General features: G+C 41.3%; 1 protein-coding gene across 1 annotated transcript in view; it reads right to left on the reverse strand.

The window, feature by feature from the left end:
• Kdm5b (lysine demethylase 5B) overlaps positions 1 to 21,354 on the reverse strand; it is a 71,814-nt gene that overhangs the window by 15,323 nt on the left and 35,137 nt on the right. The window contains exons 6-18 of the mRNA XM_032915717.1: positions 19,643 to 19,739; positions 18,147 to 18,256; positions 15,284 to 15,442; positions 13,708 to 13,827; positions 11,627 to 11,785; positions 10,371 to 10,552; positions 9,071 to 9,233; positions 7,273 to 7,392; positions 6,219 to 6,413; positions 3,150 to 3,331; positions 2,515 to 2,639; positions 667 to 817; positions 399 to 513 (exon numbers count right to left, since the gene is read on the reverse strand). Of these exons, the coding sequence (XP_032771608.1) occupies positions 399 to 513; positions 667 to 817; positions 2,515 to 2,639; positions 3,150 to 3,331; positions 6,219 to 6,413; positions 7,273 to 7,392; positions 9,071 to 9,233; positions 10,371 to 10,552; positions 11,627 to 11,785; positions 13,708 to 13,827; positions 15,284 to 15,442; positions 18,147 to 18,256; positions 19,643 to 19,739 (1,878 nt within the window). The remainder of the gene's footprint in view (positions 1 to 398; positions 514 to 666; positions 818 to 2,514; positions 2,640 to 3,149; positions 3,332 to 6,218; positions 6,414 to 7,272; positions 7,393 to 9,070; positions 9,234 to 10,370; positions 10,553 to 11,626; positions 11,786 to 13,707; positions 13,828 to 15,283; positions 15,443 to 18,146; positions 18,257 to 19,642; positions 19,740 to 21,354) is intronic.

Consider the following 21,354-nt stretch of genomic DNA (forward strand, 5'->3'; position numbering starts at 1 on the left):
TGGGTCACCATGCTAGATTCAGTGGTCACTTTCACAAAGAAAATCTCAACTTTATCTTCCTTTTAATATAATCTCCTTATACCCACCCAGTATAACCATAAACATTAATGCGTCATTCAAATATTTGTAAATTAATGAAAATTAGTTGGGTGCAAATTATCGGCTCAGGTCAGGAGTACTTGCCACTCTTCAAGGACAGAAAATTGCAGTTCCCAGCCCCCATCAGGTGGCTCAAAACCACTGTCAATTCCAGAATTTAATGTACCTGATGTTCTCCTTTGGCCTCTGTAGATACACATACCCACATGCAAAGACTAACAGACAAATTAACCACAAGAGAGGTTACATAATGATGTCAACTAACAAAGAAGCCCTCCTACGCATCTTTACATGGTTACCTTTAGCAGTGGTGTCTGACTAAGGACGCAGGGAAGAGCGCACAGCTGAGTCACGAACTGCCGAAGCTCATTCACTGTCAGCTGACTCTGAGACTTCCCTCCACCAGATCGATACCTAAAAGACAAGGGCCCGAGGAAGCCACACAACAGACAGTCATTACTCACAGACGCAAAGTCACAGAAACCCAGAATGGAAACAAAAATCATAATAGGTTTCCAGGCTCAGGTACAATGGATTCCAGTCTCCAACAGTCAGAAATATATATACCTCGTTTGCCTTTTGCCATTAAGCAACTGCTGGGCAACAGAGGCACACTTTTCCGCATCCTGCGTAACTAGGCGAAGGTGACGCAAAAGATCATTGTCTGGGAATTTCTTCATTTCTGATTCTTCAATCAAAGCTTTAAAGCTGACGAGACCTAAAACAAAGAACAAGTCATCCTGGGGTCCGGGATCAAGTTCATAATCCATGTTACAGAGTGGAGAGGCCTTCTGTCAATTATACCCAGAAATGAGGCAAAAGCAATGTTCATCTGATTAGGGGATGGGGGGTTGGGGATTTAGCTCAGTGGTAGAGCACTTGCCTAGCAAGCACAAGGACCTGGGTTCGGTCCCCAGCTCCGAAAAAAAAAAAAAAAATGAAAGCTGATTAGGGGATGGGGAGTGGCTGGACAAAGTGTGCTTAGAGCGGAGTCTTCAGGATACAAGTGTAGGGTTTTTTTCCAAATCTGCTGGTTTCTGTAAGAAAAGTAATAGAGATTCTACCGTGGCTTAACCCAATTCTCAGCTCTTCGATTCACTTTATAGCTGACAAGAAACTGGTGGTGGTGCTCCCTTCCCTCCCATGAAAAGGGGGAGAGTGACCTGCTGAGCTGCGAGCCATGGCAGCTAAGAGCACTCACTGTTCAAGCCACATTTTGATCCCAGAGCCCACATGACTCATGAGTCTATAATCCCAGATCCAGGGATCCAGCACTCTCTTCTGGCCTCTGTAAGCACCCACACACACATACATACACACATACATACACACACACGCACAGACACACAAACAGAAATCAGAAAGGAGGAGAATGGCTGCAGTGACTCAGCCGCTAAGAGTACTTGATTTTAAGGAGGACCCAGGTTCAGTTACGGCTCCCACACAGCAACTCACAATCATCCCCAACTCCATCTCCAGGGACCCAGCCTCTTCTGGTCTCAGTGTTTATCAGGCACACACAGAGTAGGCACACATACAAATGCATGCAGGCAAACAAATACAAAGAAAACTCCTCCATTTTAAAAGGTAAGGATAAGAGCCCGGGACACCGAACTCTGACTAGAACTAGGAAATGCTAAGCCAACATTTAAGATATGATTTATTTAATCACTTATTTATTTTGGCTTCTCGGTAGCCCTGGCTGTCCTGTCTGTGGCCCAGACTCCTTGCCTCTGCCTCCTGAGTGCTGCATTTAAAGGCATGTGCTACCACATATGGCTTATTTCTATATAAATAAGAATTATGGCCTGTGTGTATGTCTATACACCATATGTATAAAGTGGCTGCAGAGGACAGAAAGAAGCACTGTCTCCCCTGGGAATGGAGTTACAGGCTGTTGTGAGCAACCATGTGGATGACTGGAATCAAACCCAGGTCCTTTGAAAGAAGATTCTAACCTCTGAGCCAACCTTCCAGCTCTATTTTGATTTTTAAAAGTTTAGTTTGTTCTTTATTTCTTTTTCTTGCAGGGGAAGGGGGCAAAGAAGAGGGGAAATGTGCGGCATGGTGTGCAAGTGGGGGTCAGAGGTCAACACTGTGAAGTTGGCTTTCCTCCCACCTTCACATGGGTTCCAGGAACCTAATCTAAGGTCACTGGGCTTGTGTGGCATGTGCATTGACCCACTGAGCCATCGCTCTAGTCCCAAAATCCTCTTGTATAATCTATGCGCCCAGACTCCATTTAGACGTTGAGGTAATACGCCTCATCCATCTTGATTAAAAACTGCCAAGGGTCTGGAAACTTACTTAGACATAAGAGCTAAGGGTGAAATTAGGCTATTTCAAAAAAGTTGACCCCAAAAAAACCCAACTAGACTTTGCAGGCTACTGAGAGCCACTTTCTGCATTACGTACTTTTCTTCTTATTAATCTTTGCTTCCAAGGCTTCATTCACATTTAAGGCCCATTCATTGTACGACTCTGCTCGAAGCTTCAATGCATTCATCATCGGATAGAGATCATCCAGAGTGTATCTATACCTGGACAAAGAACACAAGCAGCGTTCAGACAGGGCTGTGGAGAAAAGCAAACGTTATATCCTCAACATTTTAGAGACCTATAGAGATGTCACTGAGATTGTAACTAATGATTCAGTGTCGGCTGGGACGATGCCTCAACCAGTAGAGCACTTTACCCGAGTTTCAATCCCCAAAACCTACATGTGCTGGTCTGACTAGGAAGGACCCCTGTATACTCCAACATTTGAATGCTTGATCATTAAGGAGTGGTGCAACCTGGCAAGGATTAGTAGGTGTAACCTTGCTGGAAGTGTCACTGGGACCAGGCTTTGGGGTTTCAAATGCTCAAGCTAGGCCCAGTGTCTCTCTCTTCCTGCTGCCTTTAGATACATAACCACATTCACACATAATTATGATCTCACGTGCACATGCATGCCACACATCTGGATGTCTGTACACTCAAGCACATGCACACACAGGAGAGAAGTAAATGACTGACTGGATGCTCTCCCAAACCCCATCCTTACTTACCGCAGGTTATACTTGTAAGGGGGACAGGAGCACAGCTCTTTGACATGATGCAGGCAAACCAGCAGGCCAGGTTTACACGAGCAGGAGATGGCAGACATGAAGCACGTAGTTTTGCACTTTATACACTGCCGCTCATCATCCGGCAACAGCTCAAAGTCCATTCTCTCAGAATCAATCACTCCCTAAAATAAAATCTGTATTAGAGGATCTGAAAGGATAATAAAAGACCCAAGACAAGTATGCACTGAAGTAAAAGAAAAGCCTTAGTAAAATTCATAAGCACTATTTAGAACTATATAATCTAAAAAATAACAATAGCATGTTACTCCTATTGTCCAAGGAGAATAAATCCCTCTTTGGGTAAGGCAAGTCCTCAAGTATAACTTACTATGAAATCATTGAATTATTAATACTGCTGAGGTCAGCAGCCTTACACCAAACTTACCTTATATAAAGTTTAGGGCACAGAGGAAAAGCAAAAGACGCATGCTTCTATCACAGAAGAAAATAAAAGCTGGGACACTTGAGAGCACTGGCCTACAGTGCACAGAGCTCTGAACTTGATCCTTAGTGTCTTCCTCAAGACTAACAGAGCCGCTCCAAAGAGGACTATGGAGAGGACCTCAGTTCCCAGCACCTACGACAAGTAGCTCACAGCCTTGTACCTCTATAGCTGTGGCCAGAGATCCAACGCCTTCTACCAATACACACACTTTTAAAACAAAATAAAAATGTGGGAGGGAGGGAGGAAACAAAGCAAAATGGCTATGCAGCCGAAGCCAGTCAGTTCCTGGTCTCCCGATTCTTTATGCAGAGAGTTGCCTACAGTGATCGGTATTGAAATAATTCAGAGAATGTGTAATCCAGGAAATAATAAACTCATTAAGAAATAAAGTAGAAAACATTTTAAAGTCGCAAGTCTTTCCTAAGGGAACTGCAGCACCTCCCATCTGACTCTAGCAAGCCCTGCTGAGAGACGACATCTCGTCGTTTAAAGGCAGATTTCTGCCATCTTTTCTTATCTGCATCCAAATCCAACCTTAAGAAGGCCAATTCTGGTTAACTCAATTTACAGCCCATTAGACTTTGTTTGACTTTACTATTTTAACAATTTCTGACAATTATATGTTAAGTCAACAGTGACAAAGTAAAAATGAACAGATTTCATTTTAATCAGGATCACTGAAAAGGACTTCTGTAGACTGGAAAGAGTTAAGGTTAAAGAAGAACAAAAAACAACTCTGAATTTGCCTTCAGAATGAAAATTTGAACAATTTTAACTTGTAAATTCCACACCTTGGGGGGTGGGGTGTGATAGTTTTCCAAGTTGCAGAAATTACTACCTTATTTTTTATGAAATATTTTTATTTTGAGAATTTTCTACCAATGTATTTTATTTACATCTACTCCCTACTACAACCCCCTCCCAACTTGCCTGTCCCAGTTTTCTGTCATTTTGTGTTTGTAGTACCTCCACATGCACGTGAGTGTGGGCCCAGTGGAGTACAGACAGCCTCCCACTGGTACGGCCCCTAGGAAAACCCACTCTCCCTCCTCTAGCAGCTAGAAACTGCTAAGAGCTCTTCAGCTAAAGCAGGAACTTACTCCACCAGGCTGGGATTTTGGTCTTAAGGCAGGTACTGTGAAGGTAATCACTAGCTACCACTACTGATGTAGACCTTGGCAAGTCACTTAAATCCACTAGGAACTGCTGTCTTCAACATTAAACATCTCGGGGCAGCAGACATCCTGCTGTGCTCCACAGTGAGCTCCCACAGGCAACAGTCCAGGACTCCATACACAGTGGCAAATAAAAATGAAGTCACTGCTAAGCTGTAGTTGACCCTAAAGAATAAAAATCTACTAAATCGAAATCATAACAGGAAAATGTAAAAGAACTGAAAGACATAAAAATAATTTTTAAAATAAAGACCAAAGCTAGGGGTTAGGATTATAGCTCAGCTGGTGGAATGCTTGCCTTATATGCTCCAAGCCCTGAATTCCATGTCAGCACTGAAAGAAACTGAGTATGCCAGCCTATACCTATAATCCTAATCCTGGGGAAGCAGAGGAAGGAGGTCAGAGTTCAAGGACATTCCCGCCAAAAGAATTTCAAGGCCATCCTAAGCTGACTGTGACCCTGCCTCCTAAAGGAAATTGGAAGACTCAGAGCCTTTTAAAAATTAATGGGATGGAGGGACGGCAACGTTAAATGTGCAGATTTGGAAAGGACACAAGTTCAGTTCCCAGCACCCATATTATTGAGCTTACAAGCACCGTCTGTAACTTACATCTGACATCCTATTCTGATCTGTGTGATCACTGAACTCACATGCACAGGTACTGCTTGCATACATACAGGGGCCGGTGGAGAGAATCACGTAAGTAATAACTACCAATTTAGTACTAGCAACAAGTTAAATTCACAGGTCTTAAACCAAGGTACCAAGGCCATTCAGAGAGAAAATAGTTTTTAAGACAACTGGACATCCATATGCAAAAATAAACCAACACCACTTTAGATTTCTGTTTTATATAAGCAAAATTACTTAAAATGATCCAGAGGCCATTGATACTTTAAAAGTATGAGACAGAGAATCTTCGTGACTCCAGTTCTTTATTGTGCACAGATGTCCTTAGAAGGGTACATAATAAAATGACATTTAAAAGACGCAAGCGTGTAATCAGAAAATAGAAGCAGGAAGATCAGGAGAGTTCAAGGCCATGCTAAGATTCATGAAACACTATTAGAGGAGAGGAAAGAAGGGATGGAAAGAGGGAGGAGGTCAGACAGATGGAGCAGCACTAACAAAATAATTTTATAACTGAAACAGACATATTTTACAGAAACTGATAGAAGGAATAAAATACAAAGTATAAAAAAAACAAAGTATTACTACAAGTCAATTAGAATTGCTTTTGAGGACATTAAATACAATATGGAAAAGCTTCATAAAGCAGGAGTTCAAGGACATTCCCGCCAAAAGAAGGAGTTCGAAAGTAGGAAAAAGCACAGGAGCATGGTAAATTCTAGTCAACAACATGGAACTGGATTTCCAATAACCTTACCAGTTTACGGACAGTTTCCCTTAAAGCCTTTTCATCCTCAATCATGATGGCCATGTCCTTCTGAACAGTGGATGCCACTACCACGTCTAACACATCAGCCTTGGAAGCCATCTTGCATATCATCTCATCGTGGGAAAAGACGCAGTAGCGGTGCAGCAGGCGATAATGCTCCACGCACTGGCGGCCCAACGGCAGCTGTGTGCAAGGCAGAGGAATGACAGGCACTCATATTCTGACTCACGACGATCTAGGTCAAAACAGCGATCAGCCCTAAACTAGACTGGAACCCCAGATTCCGAGGTCCCTGGGCCAATTATTGCGCTCTAAAGATCTAACACATTAGGTAACTTGGTTGAAATCTGGTTTAGGAAAAAGATATATTGATAATGAATTAAGGAGTAATTCGAAGAGTGCCTGGTAATATTAGTACCGTTCCTCAGGCAACAGTGCTAACTGAAACCCTAGAAGTCTAAGACTAGGGTGTTCGCTCCGGTTTGCCGGCTTTATAAGCTTTGGCCTTATGAAGCCCCTACTCTTCCGGAAGCATCTTAGCATCCTTGCTCTAAGTTAGGTTTCCCAAAACCTGCAGAAGCAGGATTGTTTGAATTTTAAAAAAAAAAACCCAAAGAGAAAAAACACTGCTGTTTTCTCCAAAACTTCATTTAAAACATGAACAATTTAAAACAAGTGTCTTGACATTGGAGAGGTGGCTCAGCAGGAAGAGAAAAATGCTGATTTTTTTATAGAGAGGTCCAAAGTACAGTTCCTAGACCCATGTTAGGCTACTCCCAGCTATCTACATTTCTTTAGCCAAACACGTGCACCCACCCATGAGGTGCATGTTGGAGTTGACACACAGTGTCAATGTGTTATCTCATTGTAGATTGGAAAAGACTTTGCATAGAAGCCAGATGACTATCAAGTCCCTGTGATAGTTTTTAAAGCATTCTATGCTATTTCCACAAAAATAAATAAATAAATAAATAAATAAATAAATAAATAAATAAATAGGTTACGATTTCAGAAGGCTCAGATGCATAGCGTGAACACATACCCAATCAACAGTGCAGAAATTAACCGCCTCAGCAAAATTAAAGCCTTGGTTGAAGCCACTGTGGTAGGCTCTCGGGAACGTAATGACAAACTCCCCAGCACACTGATTCGTTCGATACACCTACAGAGACGGGAGGGGAGGTCAAGGTTTTGTAGTAATGGTCTCTAGGAATATTTGGACATAAACCATTAGATGATTCTCTAGACAAATAGGACAGAACCCAAAACACACGCTCACACAGGCAGACGCACACACCTTCCTTCTATCAAAAGTAAGGAGAAAAAAATTACTGTTAGAATCACTTGATTTCTGCCACAAGATGGAATGGTCTACCACACTAATGGAACTAAACAGTCCCTGAACAGAAGACAGTTAGGGCTCATACCACAAAAATAAGACCCCACCTAAGAGGCAAGAAAGATCTTTTTTACAGATGCAATCAATCAGGAATCTCCTAGGGTTCGGTCATAATGAAGCACAGAACGGATCTCTGAGATGGAGAACAATCTAGACTTCACAGCAAGTTCCAGACCAGGAATGAAGAATGAATCCATTGATTTCCCAAGGCCCTAAAATCTAGCCCCTAGATTTTATTCCAATTTTGACAAATTGGAAAAACCCAGGAAAAATGCTAACAATAAAGGTATGGAGAATGTCTTATACTTTTCATCATTACTTTATGGTCCACAAATACAGACTCAGTGGGCCCTCCACAAATGGACTCCTCAGAGATCCTGTCTGAAAATCAAGATGGATGGTCTCCGAGGAACAACGCCCAAATGCGACAGACAGAGAGACAGATGCACTCACGCACGCATGCATGTACATGCGCGTGCTCCAGCGGCACCTGTGCGTGGGGTGTGTGTGTGTGTGTGTGTTTTGTGTGTGTGTGTGTGTGTGTGTGTGTGCGCGCGCGTGCGTGTGCGTGCACTGTAAAACAGTTCTGGCTAGGAAGCAGCACTGGGACTAAGTCCTATTGGTTCAATACCACCATCAAGATAGTCCTACCCAGCATTCCATTTTGGTTAACAATGAGATCACAAATATTCACTATTTGTTCTTTATGGAGTACTGGACATTAAGTCCAGGGGCTGTGCTTATTAGACAAGCACTCCAATGAACAACAAACATCCCTACTCAACTTCCTCTTTTAGAGAGGAGGAAAAACGCATAAAAGGCTGCCACCAAGAACTGGAAAAATAGCTCAACAGTCAAGAACACTTTATAAATACTTTATGTTTATAAGTTTTATAAATTTCTAACAATTATAAATATGTTCAAGGGGCTTGGGGATTTAGCTCAGTGGTGGAGCGCTTGCCTAGTAAGTGCAAGGCCCTGGGTTCAGTTCCCAGCTCCGAAAAAAAAGAGGAAAAAAAAAAAAAAAAAAAAAAAAAAAAAAAATGAAAAAAAAAAAAAAAAAAAAAAGTATGTTCAAAAAGATTTTAAAACCTGAGTTTAAATCTAATTGTAACTAGCTAACCATTTTCACAGTAAACTACTTTGAGTTGACAGATAACTTTTTATGTTTTTGTTTACTAAAATTATAAGCAAAATTTATAGAATAGGAATCATTAACAGGAATGGTTACACAATCTCCAACTTACTGAACTGTACTATACTCCTCTGCAAAGCAAGTCAGTTTAGTAATGCAGGGTTTCAGTGCCTAAGCATCTGGCCCACTGAACAGTGCTGTAAGGCACCGAACAGCTGCTTCTGTTACAGGTTACATTATGGGGGAAGGAAAGAAAGGGTGCTCAAGAAGCAGTGCATGGTGGTGGAGGGGTTAGCGCAGACATACAGGCACTTCGTGAGTCATCAGCGTATTGGGGTTCATGATCGTCACAAGCTGGTGGAGGAGGTCTGGCTGGGACACAAAGAGCTCTGGAGCCAGCTTCTTCATTACGTTTTCAAGCTGCTCGGCAGCATATCCTGGAACTCCATACCAGGTTTTCGGCTCGCCCCTAGAATTATAAGATTACAGATTATAAGAACCAATCAATTTGATGCGTAACAGAAAGCAACTTGTTAACTAACTACTTCATATTTCCTGACCTTGATTAAGACTGAGCTACAAAGAAATCTAAGAGCTATCAGGGGAAGTCGGAGTGGAACACACACCGATACAAAGACGCAACTGAGTCCTTCCAGACCCCACTCTACCTACTAACGTGGGAGTGTCTAGAATTTCTAAAAATACAAGAAATCACGTTTGAAACAGCACAGTTAACACAACTCCCTACAGCAACCGAGAAAAATGGCAACCTTCCATCTTCCTTTTCCCTTGCCCATTCAGCTGAAAAATGCTTAAATCAAACACGAATAAGGCAATTAGCATTTCTGAAGAGCCCTTATTCTTCAAAACACTTTAAATTATTAACCAATTAATCAGTGCCATCCCTGTAAGGTATAAAAAGCATCATCTTCCTGTTACAGTTGGGTAACTGCCAGCGTGATTCTGGGGAAGCAGAATCACGCTGAACATCCAAGTGCCAACCTTCTTTCTTATGGATTTCTCAAATTTCTCTGTAGGATTCAAGTGGGTTATGAATTTTAAAATATTTTTGCATTTGCAAGTGGAAGAAATGAGGTGAGGGTATTTCATCAGTTGTAAAAAAAAATGGCTTGGGGTGAAAAGATTAGATAATAAAGTTTAGGTGTCTGCACACTCTAGAGAGGTATGCTAAGTGTGGCGACATCAGAACTTGGCACTCAGCACAACAAAAGGAAACTGCTAGTCCTAAGGACATGCTCCTCCCCAAAAGGATATATGGGTTACCATGACCAACAAATGAATTCTTGTGGCAAGTGCATGCACATGCATGTTTGAGTACACACGTGTGCGTGCATGCATGCATAAGCTACACAGAGCTTTTAAACTTGTTCATAAATACTATTCCTACAAACATCCTATACTTGCAAAATAGTGTATGATTTCAGAGGACTGTATAGAAATGAAGTGCCTTAACCTGATAGGAAACCTAACAGAAGCTAAAACAAAAGGAACTTGTTATTCTGTCATGGGAAACACATCTGAAAGAGGAAATGTTCCTTCCTACCCAGCTTGGATACTTCTCATAGACCCCATAAGGAATTCTCACCAGTGCAGGTAGTTGATTGAATAGCTCCAGTGGTCTTCGATATGCCAACAGAAGGAAGAAAAGCACATGCCCACATACAACCAAGGCAGTTTCATGCCGCATATATCAGCAGTAATGTGAGCAAGGACAGACTGCTCCATCACTGGCATGTTATTCAAATTCCAGCCACTATCAAGATACTCCTAAAATGAGAAACAAAGATGAGGATCATACTACCAGATCAGAACCATGGCTCTCCTGCTCCTCCTTATCTTTACTATATTTCTATTGGGGGTGGCTCCTGTGCACAGGTACTCAATGAAGTCAGAGGGGGGTGCTAGAGACAGGCAGTTGTGAGCAGTCTGGCCTAGGTGCAGGACACAGCCTGGGTCCTTTGAACATACTCAAGGAGTCTTAAAACTGCTGGGCCATTTCTCCAGGCCTAGAATTCCACTGCTGTAAGTTGTCTACAGAACTCCTTCAAAATGAAATGAAGTGCTTAGGGCTTGAAGCAGAGGTGGCACTGTAGTGATTTATGACTTTGAGTAAGTGGGCTTGAAATATATATCTATATATCTATATAATCTATCTGCCCATTTTGTTTTATTTTAGTTTTTTGTTTTTTTGTTTTTTTTTTGGAGCTGGGGATCGAACCCAGGGCCTTGCGCTTCCTAGGCAAGCGCTCTACCACTGAGCTAAATCCCCAACCCCTTGTTTTATTTTAGGAGACAGAAGAACATAAATTGAGCATGAACTGAACATAAACATGAAATTCAAAGCCAGGCAGGAGAATCTACATCCGTAGATGTTGGGATGGTTGTCCTGAGAGAGGAACTGACGAAGAAGACAAGATGGTCATGCCTGCCCTGTGGTGGTGAGGGAGCAAAGGGGAGGCATGACCAAGACTAGGATTGTTTGACAATTTAATTTTTCTTGAAATTAATAAATTCAGTAATTAAGGCTGTGCTGAAAGTAATTATAAATACTTCAGGCTGGGCTGGAGAGATGGCTCAGCGGTTAAGAGCACTGACTGCTCTTCCAGAGGTCCTGAGTTCAATTCCCAGCAACCACATGGTGGCTCGCAATCATCTGTAATGAGATCTGAAGAGGTTCTGGTGTGTCTGAAGACAGTGACAGTGTACTCATAAATTAAAAACAAAAACCAAAAAACTTCAAGCTAGCCAAACAGAATTTCACTATTTCCAAGGCTTTTGTTGGTTAAGTGAGGATGCCATGAAAGTCTCACTCACACAGCAAGTCTGATAGCTGAAGCCTACCTCTTCCTCAGGAGAAATCTTGATTTTGCCATCTCGAACAGGAAAGCCACTGCCAAACTCTTTTGAAGCAATATCAGCTCCATACTCCACGGTGACGTCTTCTTCAATAGTGCTGACCAGCCGCCAAAACTCCTTCTCCACCAGCTCTGTGGGAACCATCTGAAGTACAAGCAAATTAACAGTAATTCTTTTCATTCATTTACAAATTGACTAGTTAAGAGATGGGAATCACAGAATAAACTTCTAAGCAAAAATTCTGTTCATAATTTCCCACAGGTGAAAAACTATTCAGGCAACTCTCTCTTTTCTATCATAAATTTTAAAATTAAGAACTGTAATAATCAGCTGGGCATGCATGGTGGCACACGCGTTTGATCCCAGCACTTAGGAGGCAGAGACAGGGGACTCTTTGAGCTGGAAACAGCATAGTCTACAAAGAGAGTTCCAGAACAGCCAAGACTATACAGAGAAAATCTTATCTTGCAAAAAACAAACAAACAAACAAACAAAAAACCAAAAAAAAAAAAAAAAAACCCAACTCTCTAAAGAAGAATTCGTGTTTAAAAAGTTTTAAAAAAAATTTTTAATACTCTGAGATATGCTTGTGTTTTGAGAAATACAGCACCCAACTTGGGTAACAAAGTTTTTAACACTTTTTTTTTTTTTGACTAAACCTGGATGAATTAAAAAAATAAAAAAGAAGGCTAGACAGATGTTCTGGTGATGAAGAGCATTATTGCTCTTGCAGAGGTCCTGGGTTACAGGGCACTATCCGTAACTCCAGATCCAGAGGATCCAATGCTTTCTTCTGACCCTCCATGGGCATCAAGCACACACATGTTGCACAATGATACATGCAGGCAAAATACTCCTACATTAAAAAACAAAAACGATTAAACTTTGTTTAAAAAATGTAGTGAAGGGGTTGGGGATTTAGCTCAGTGGTAGAGCGCTTGCCTAGGAAGCGCAAGGCCCTGGGTTCGGTCCCCAGCTCCGAAAAAAAGAACCAAAAAAAAAGTAGTGAAACAGATTGGATGGAGACTTTGAACACAGGCCTCTCTCTGCCTCAGCGTGTCCAGCAGCATAAAGCTATCAGCCATCAGGGGACTGTTCTGAGTACAGACCCTTAGTGTTTTTAGCCTTTTAGTAAAATAAATTCCAACAACAGATGTCATAAGCCATTCAACATGACCGATTATGCAAATATAGTACTAAAATACATGCAGAATCAAAATAAAATTTCAACTGGAATATGCATTAAAAAGAAAATATTTTAAGCAACTAAAAGCTTAAGTCCATGGCATAAAGGAATATGTATTTCTGGAATTCCATGAGATCAAACCATCATCTAACCTCAGTAATCTCATGCATTAGCTGTTTGCTATGGCACACATGAGAAAAATCACACCTTAAATATCCAGAATTATGCTGGAAACCACAGTTTTGACTTATTTGATAGAATATTAATATTGCTTATGTTTCTAAATAATCAGAGTAACTATGGAATCTTATTGTAGCATTTACAATCTAATGATTGGACAACAATGTAGCAAATGTGTCCTCAAGACAAGGGACACTCCAGAGATTGGTACAGAGCGTGCTGTCCACCCACTCTGTGTAATTGGCTATAAGTTGGAACTACTGGACTACAAGAACTGAAGGACTTTCTGAATTGGTGTGCGCTGTTGTTAGAATGGACTTTTCTTTATCCAGCAATGGAGTGGCAGAGAAACTGACAACACTGTCCATAGGAACTCTTCCTCACCAGCTACCTCATTCAAAACAAAAAACAAACAAACAAAAAATGTGTAATTAAGCCAGGTGTGGTGGTGTCCCTTAAGTTGTATGTAGATTGGCTTGGTTTACAGAGTGAATTCCAGGCTGATGGAGCTACATAAAATGATGCCCAATCTCAAAAAGTAACATAAAATAAATCTTAACTCCCTAGAGCCCACACAGTAGGAAAGAACCAATCTCCACACGGTCAGTTTTGCCTGCGCTCCCCACACACACATAAGCAATAAATTAATTAGTAACGAAAATGTCTAAGGTCTAAATCAAGGTAGGATAAATCTACATACATGGACCGGCATGTTGAAGTAATCAGATTTGAATGCATCTGCCATTTCCCCGAACGTACGGAGTGTATAGTCCCTTGCAGCCTGTTCAAAGCCGAAAGCTTCTTGTGGCTTACTACACTCCTGCATAGAAGAAGAAAGCTGTTTCTAGGTGACACTTGAAAATGCCAAACCTATCTAGCCAATAGTCAGTCACAAAGGCAATTTTAAAGATTTTTAAGATTTTTTTTCATCCTATTAGAAAAATCAAATATGTCTGAAGAATGAGAATGGTCCAGTGAATAAATAAAGTAATTTTTATTTAGTACTGACCAAATAAAATATGTTTAAACAATTACAACTTTTTTAACTTTCATTTATTTTCATGATAAAACGTCTTCAATACTGAAAAGGAGGGGGAATAATGTTCAAGAGTTTAAACTATAAAATCAACTTAAAATATATCAAAATAAAGATAAGTAAATGGAAACAATATAGCACTCAGAATGGAAACATTTAATTATAACAAAATAATGCTATCAAAACCAAAAACCAAAACACTAAAAGATTACAGATGCATTATAACACTCTCCTACATAATGGAGTCAAATAGATTTGCATATCCAGACCTATTTAACAAGGTTATCTCTACACAGGTATTAAATATTTTAAACATTTAAATATTAATATTTGTCTAACACCATGGAACCTTTCTGACTTCCATGCCTAATAACCTGTCCTTATGGGGTCATCATCTCATTTTACCCTATAGTTCTACAGAAAATCTAAAAAGCTTTCTTATGTTATAACCTAATTCTAAAATGTAATATTCCAGTGACTGAGCACTTCCTTATATGGGAAACAGCCAATTTTGCTACATTGTATTAATATCAACACTACATACAACACACTGAAAATACTTAGGATAAAAAAGTAAATTCTAAGATTAATTGTCTAATATTTGTTTAAAACAGAAAAAAATGTCTGGAGCTAGGAAGATTACTCAATAAAGTACCTGCCACAGAACCATCAAGGCCTGAGTTTGTTTCTAAGAACTCAAAAGCCAGGCCACTAGTGCTTGATGTGTAGGGGTAAATGAGGCAGGTAGACACCTGAAGTGCCTGGGCCAATCAGCTGTCACCAAATTAATATGCTCCGGAGTCAGCAGAGACCCTGTCACAAATGAACTCGGATATGCATGCACAGTGACAGATTCAAAGATTCCTCACCCCAATACACAGACACACACACGGAGCAAGAAAGGGGGAAAAATATGGGTGAATACACACTAGACATCAATAGTGGTTACTATGCCTATGAAATCATCCAAGCTTTTAAATGCTCATAAATTCCTACAAAGAACATACATTGTTTGACAATGACTCTGTTGGTGACTAAAGGAATAAAATCTAATTGTCTAAAAGAAATTCTGCCTCTGAATAACACACATACACTGAGGAACTTTGGAAGATTTCACTCCCATTCACTTCCAAAGCCTTATTTTGTTCATGGACTTTAAATTATTATCAATGAATCTAAAGCCCACAGGCAAAGGGAAATGTTCCCAAAGTAGTTCTCTCTCTCAGTCACCAATTCTTACTTGAGCCAAACACTTAGGACACCTCCAGTCTCCCTTGGGAACATCATGGAGAGGGGGAAGCAGGCAGAAGGTGTGGTAACTGTCGTCACAGCCGTCACACAGGAGCAGCCGGTCCTCGTCATTGCCGCTGCCACATAAGAGGCACACATACAGGTCCACCTACAGCAAAGGAAGCAGACAGAGGGCAGAATTGATTATTTGAGTTCCTTGTTTCATATTGTTTTCTCTTCAGGTAAAACAGGTGCCCTCTTAATTGCTTAGTGGAGGATGATCTTGAACTTCTGAATCTGACTCCACCTTTAAGTACTGGGATCACAGGCAGGGAGCACCGCACCTGGATTCCACAATGCTAGTCAAGCTAGGCAAGTGTTTTAACAGACAGTCACGGACCAACCTCCATAAAAATATGCATGAAAATTTTTTTGCATTTTTAATGCGCACATTTTTGTGAATGAGTGCGTGTTTGCATGGCGGCAACATGTAAAAGCCAGAAGTCTCCCCTTCTACAATACAAGTTCCAGAGACTGAAGTCTGACCATTAAGTCTGGCATGAAGTGTCTTTACCAAATCATAATCCATCTCTGCAGCTCATACACAGTTTGAAGAAAAAAAATCTACACCTTCTAAGAGGTGGTACAAGCCTTTAATCCCAGCACTCTGAGGGAGTTCAAGGCCAGTACTCTAGTCGGGGGGGGGGGAAGACAGACAAATATCTGCAATTTCTATAAAAAGTTTTCATAATCATGTTCTCCAAATTCTGAACTGTGCTCTCCCAAGCTCTCTCAATTTTCTCTCCCCTACCCCTGCTATAGTCATTTTGGTAAGTTAAAAATAATCCTCCAGGCTAGAGAGATGCTCAGTGGTTAAGAGCACTGACTGCTCTTCCAGAGGTCCTGAGTTCAATTCCCAGCAATACATGGTGGCTCACAACCATCTGTAATGAGATCTGATGCCCTCTTCTGGTGCAAAAGCATACATGCAGGCAGAACGCTCTATTTTAAAATACATTAAGCCTTGAAAAAGTATAATTCTCATAAATAATAAATTATTAGCCAAACAATTAACTACATTAAACAAATACTGTAGGCAGGTGCAGTGTCAGAAGCCTGTGATTATGGCACTAGGAAACTATGGCAGAAGATCTACCACTTCAATGCTAGTCTGAGTTTCAGAACGACCTCATTATAGACAAGAGCTAATTAGAAAACAAAGCAACAGAAGCGGATGCATCTCTGAGTTTGAAGCGAGCCTGGACCACAGAGAGAAATCCAGTCCAGCCACAGTTACACAGAGAAACTGTCTCAAAAACCAACCAAACAAGCAGAACTTTTAAAATCCTACCACTTTGAGTTCAATTCTAGAGTTGAGCTAAGGGCCCTCAGCTAGTGGTGGTACAAACTTGTAATCCCAGTACTTGGAAGGCAGACGGATCATGAGTTCAAGGCTCAGGTCAGCTACATGAGCCTGTTTCTTCCTTATACACCCCCAATGAGAGAGAGAAGAAATGATAAGGCATAGTTATTAGTTATAGATGGGATGAACTGTCACATACACATCCAGTCAGCAGTCTGAACAGAGTGCCCTCAGGGGAACGACCCCAGCCAATGCCTTGAGTTTACAGCCTACAGATTTAAGACTTATTTACGCTATGGAGTCTCTAATCCTATCTTATGGCGGGCCCCACCTCCCCATCTAATATACAACCTGCTAACAGGAAGCTGAGAAGTCACTAACAACAAGTCTCACCAGTTAAATCTGTTCCTAATTCAAGAAAAAAGTCTGGACTTGTATCTTCTTGTACATATGGTGGGAAGGAATAGTGTGAAGAGAAACATGTCTGATCTCTTCATTTTTCTTTGAGACACAGTTTCAGTATGCAGCTCTGCCTGGCCTGGAACTCACAGGCCTGCCTCCCAAGTGTTGGGATAAAGGAACATGCTACTGGGCCTGGGACATGGCTTACTCTTTTGTTGTTTGTTAATTTTTTTCCAGACAGGGCTTCTCTGGGTAGCCCTGGCTACTTCAGAGTAGTGTTTAAGGCACTCTGTCAGGACCCTGGAGTAAGATCACAGGCAGAGGAGGTCAGTGTAATACTTTCTAATACTACAAGAAGGAAACTGTTTGTTCTTGGCTTTCTGAAACAAACTCAACAACATAACCCATGCTGAAGTTTCACCTCTCAGTGATCCTCCTGTGTAGGCCTTCTGAGAGCCAGGGTTGCCGACCGACCAACCGGCCTGAGTCACCCACCGCATGCAATGTGAGCATCCTTTCAGTCGACTGAGTGCTCATTTCCCCTGGCTACCTGAGGAGGTACAAACTGCCGTTCGAAGGTTATCTACCCTTTAGCTCCTCATAACTATTCAGGACAAACTGAATAAACACAGAGGGGAAACACTGATAATGCTTACTAGAACCAGGTATTTCCTTACTTCTAAATTGACCAAGCAGACGTTAAACTATTTTCCCTTTGTTGACCCTAAGCTAACCAATACTACATAACGCACATAAGTGTATGCTCATAGGTAATGGGGTCACCAAGGGGAGTGGGGGAGGTAGGGTAAGGAAAAGGAATAGGCTAGGGATTCAGTGGCAGAGCACTCGCTAAAATAAAAATCAAACACATACAATGCTCTGCTCATTTCCCAGAGCTTTGTATGGAGCCCATGGTGGGTGCCCGCCTAGAATGTGCACAAGGACAAGAAAGAGGGAGGAAAGGTAGACTTATATATAGAGCCCCAGCTACTCAGGAGGCTGGGACAAATCACAGATCCCGGGCCACCTGAAATAGGGAGAGATCCTGTTCGTAACTGATGGAGGAAAGTAAGACAATGGAGCGGCAGGGATAGAAATGTCAACTCACAGCAGTGGCGGTTTTCTTGGCACGGCTCTTGGGCTTGTCCTTCTCACTTTCTAACACGAAGTCTTTCTTCTCGGTGGGTTCTTGCTTGATGGTACTTTTCACTTCTTTCTCTGTGGGAAGCAATCCAAAGTTAGTTCCTTCTGTATGCGCTATGCCTTTCTCTGCTCCCTGTCGCACCTCATCCTCTCCCTCCCTCCACATGAGAGCTGAACACCAATGCACTTCCACATTTATTTTCACTTCAGTAACACCTAGTGTCACTCCTCACAAGAGCTCAACACTGATTGATAAAATACAAAACCACCTCTGAGAGTTGAGCATGTGAGTGTTATCATGAACAGTTTAAGTCTTCAAAACAGGAGCTAAAGTCTTCTTTAATTAAGAATAAGACATGCCAGATGGGCAGTGGTGGCACATGCCTTTAATCCCTAGCATTTGGGAGGCTGAGGCAGGAAGCCAGCCTGGTCTACAGAGTGAGTTCCAGGACAGCCAGGGCTACGCAGAGAAACCCTGTCTGGAAAAAAAAAAGGAAAAAGGAAAAAAAAAAAAAGAGTAAGCCATGTCCCAGGCCCAGTAGCATGTTCCTTTATCCCAACACTTGGGAGGCAGGCCTGTGGGTTCCAGGCCAGTCAGAGCTGCATACTGAAACTATGTCTCAAAGAAAAAAAAAAAAGAAAAAGAAAAAGACCAGGACATGTTTGTTTCTCTTCACTAACTCGCCAGCTGGATCTCTACCACATAATATACTGTCTCTCCATAATCTAGGATGATCTCCTGGTTCAGTTATTAAACTATCATGTGATTCATTCATAACAAAACCTCAAAGAACATGACCCTCAAAAAAGGTAAGAACTTCCTCTGTAATCTTACGACTAGTTAGTGGCTGAGCCAGGACTGAGACCTCAGAGCAGCTCCCTCCCCACTATACCATGTTGCCCTTGCACTAACACATGAAGACCTACCTCATTTACACTGCTCTGGCAGATGCCCCTGGGCTTACAGCACATGGTACTTACCCTAGATCAACTACCAATCTACCTCTAGTCAGGTATACTAGCAATTCCCATAGTGCCAACACTTGGGAGACAACAAGAATATGCAGTAAGACCTTATCTTAAGAAAAGAAGACAGAGAGAATGGGGAAGGAAAACAGGGACAACCACAACACGTGCAAGCATTAACAACTGAACTTCAGTTTCTGCCTGGTCGGAAATAAAAAGGAACCTATACACTCAAATCACCAATTAAGTCAACTTACTAAACTAAATTTCAAAGCGTCAGCTGGATGCAGCTGAGACAGTCACCTATATTCCAATAGGCACTCTCCATCTTATTAACATCTCCGCCTGTTAATTATGAGACAATTATTCTTATTTCTAAATAAACTAAACAACTAAAGACAATATATTTTATTTCTCCAACCCTACCAAGTGACCAAGAAATAACAGTCCATATCATTTACTTTGTCTTTCTCATTAGTGGATGAACTCTCTTACCATTTTCCCATTTTGGAGTTGCACAGCCCATTCGGCGTCTCAGATTATGAGTCCTGGCTTCTGTTGCCTCTTCTGGCTCAATTTTAATATTCATAGCCTAAAAAAATTGTCATAAACGTGACTATTTCTTCTTTCTGTTATTACTTAGAAAGACACCTTGTTCTTTTCTTAGGAAATCACATTTTTAAAATTACACACAAACTAAGACTATTCTCCAATAATAGGTTTGAGGGAAAAAAAAAAAAGAGAGAAACTGGATCAATTTATAACCCATATTAGTATCCAAACTAGACATATTTTTTCTCTAGAAACTTTGCTTTAATTATTACTAAACTCAAAATGATTATGAAACCATGTTTTCATTACTTCTAAAATGTAAACTTTTGGAAGGTGTAATGGTACTTGTGTTTGGCTTCCACAATCTTCAATGGCTTTTTCCTTTAAAAGACAAGGTGTCCTTGTTAGCCTGGGCCTTGCTCTGCAGACCAGGCTGGCCAGAGACTCTGCCCGCCTTCTTCCTGACTGCTGGGATTAAAGGCCTGCACCACCACACCTGCCTTTTTTTTTAAAAAAAAGAATAAAATCAAAGGCTTTTGTTTTTATTTGTTTGAATGTATGAGTGGGTCCCTCCTAGCCCAGAAGAGGGCACTAGACCCCTGGAGCTGGAGATACAGCAGGATTGTGAGCCGCCTGAGGTTGTTGCTCGAAACCAAACCCAGGTCCTCTGCAGGAGAAGCGCTCTCCCCTTTAGCTGCATTAAAGTCATTTTAGTTACTGTTATTATATATTACACCTCTGGGGCTGAGGAAATGCAGAACTTCAGAGGACCAGTCTGACTCCGGAGCACCCACATGACTGCTAACAACCATCTTTAACTCCAGTCCTAGGGGATCCGACACTCTCTTCTGGCCTCCATGGGCACTGTGTACTCATGGCACACAGACTTTCAAGCAAAATAACTAAGAATTAAAAATTTACATCTCAAGAGTAAGTTAGTTATATATCTAAACACAAAACTGAAAAGCACCTTCATTCTCAGTAAGGACAAGTGAGCCAAGCTCAACCTTCCTGTTCCTTAGACTGATATTTATTGATAAGCAAAACTACTGAAGTGTTTATCATTAATTTTCCCATGTGTTCACAGCCAAAAAACATTTCTTCTGTGGGCATTAGCATTACATTTGAATCATCAATGCAGACCCCAGGCATCCACAGCACTGGGCACATCTGACATTTACACAAAGGTCCACGACAAATCACACACTATGGGACACACCTGTTTCCTAGCAACTGAAGGCTGAGGAAAAAGGATCACAGGAAGTTGAAGGCTACAGTGTGACTCTGTCACAAAAGTCAAGAGTCAAGATATGCTCTCCCCCCTACCCCCCAATGAATATTAGTTTTAGATTAAGGAGTTTCAAACATGTCTATGGAGTTTACATAATCATAATTTCCTATTCTGATTACTTTCTTCTACTAAGAAATATGGAATCTCTAAATTTTACATTACAGAAAACACATTTGTCAAGGATCATTAAATAGTCAAGGAAGCCTCAGAAGCAAGATGCTGCCTGAGCCCCCTCAGCATCAGTTGTCCCTCAAGCCTGCATCCTATCAGGTGCTGGACAGAAATCCAAGCGTGCCTCTCTAAGGGAAGAGAGCGAGAACATTCTTCATTTCTGAACAGAAAAATCCTAAACAAGCCACCTTGG

Source organism: Rattus rattus, chromosome 10 (genome assembly GCF_011064425.1).
Source record: "Rattus rattus isolate New Zealand chromosome 10, Rrattus_CSIRO_v1, whole genome shotgun sequence".
NCBI classification, from domain to species: Eukaryota; Metazoa; Chordata; class Mammalia; order Rodentia; family Muridae; genus Rattus; species Rattus rattus.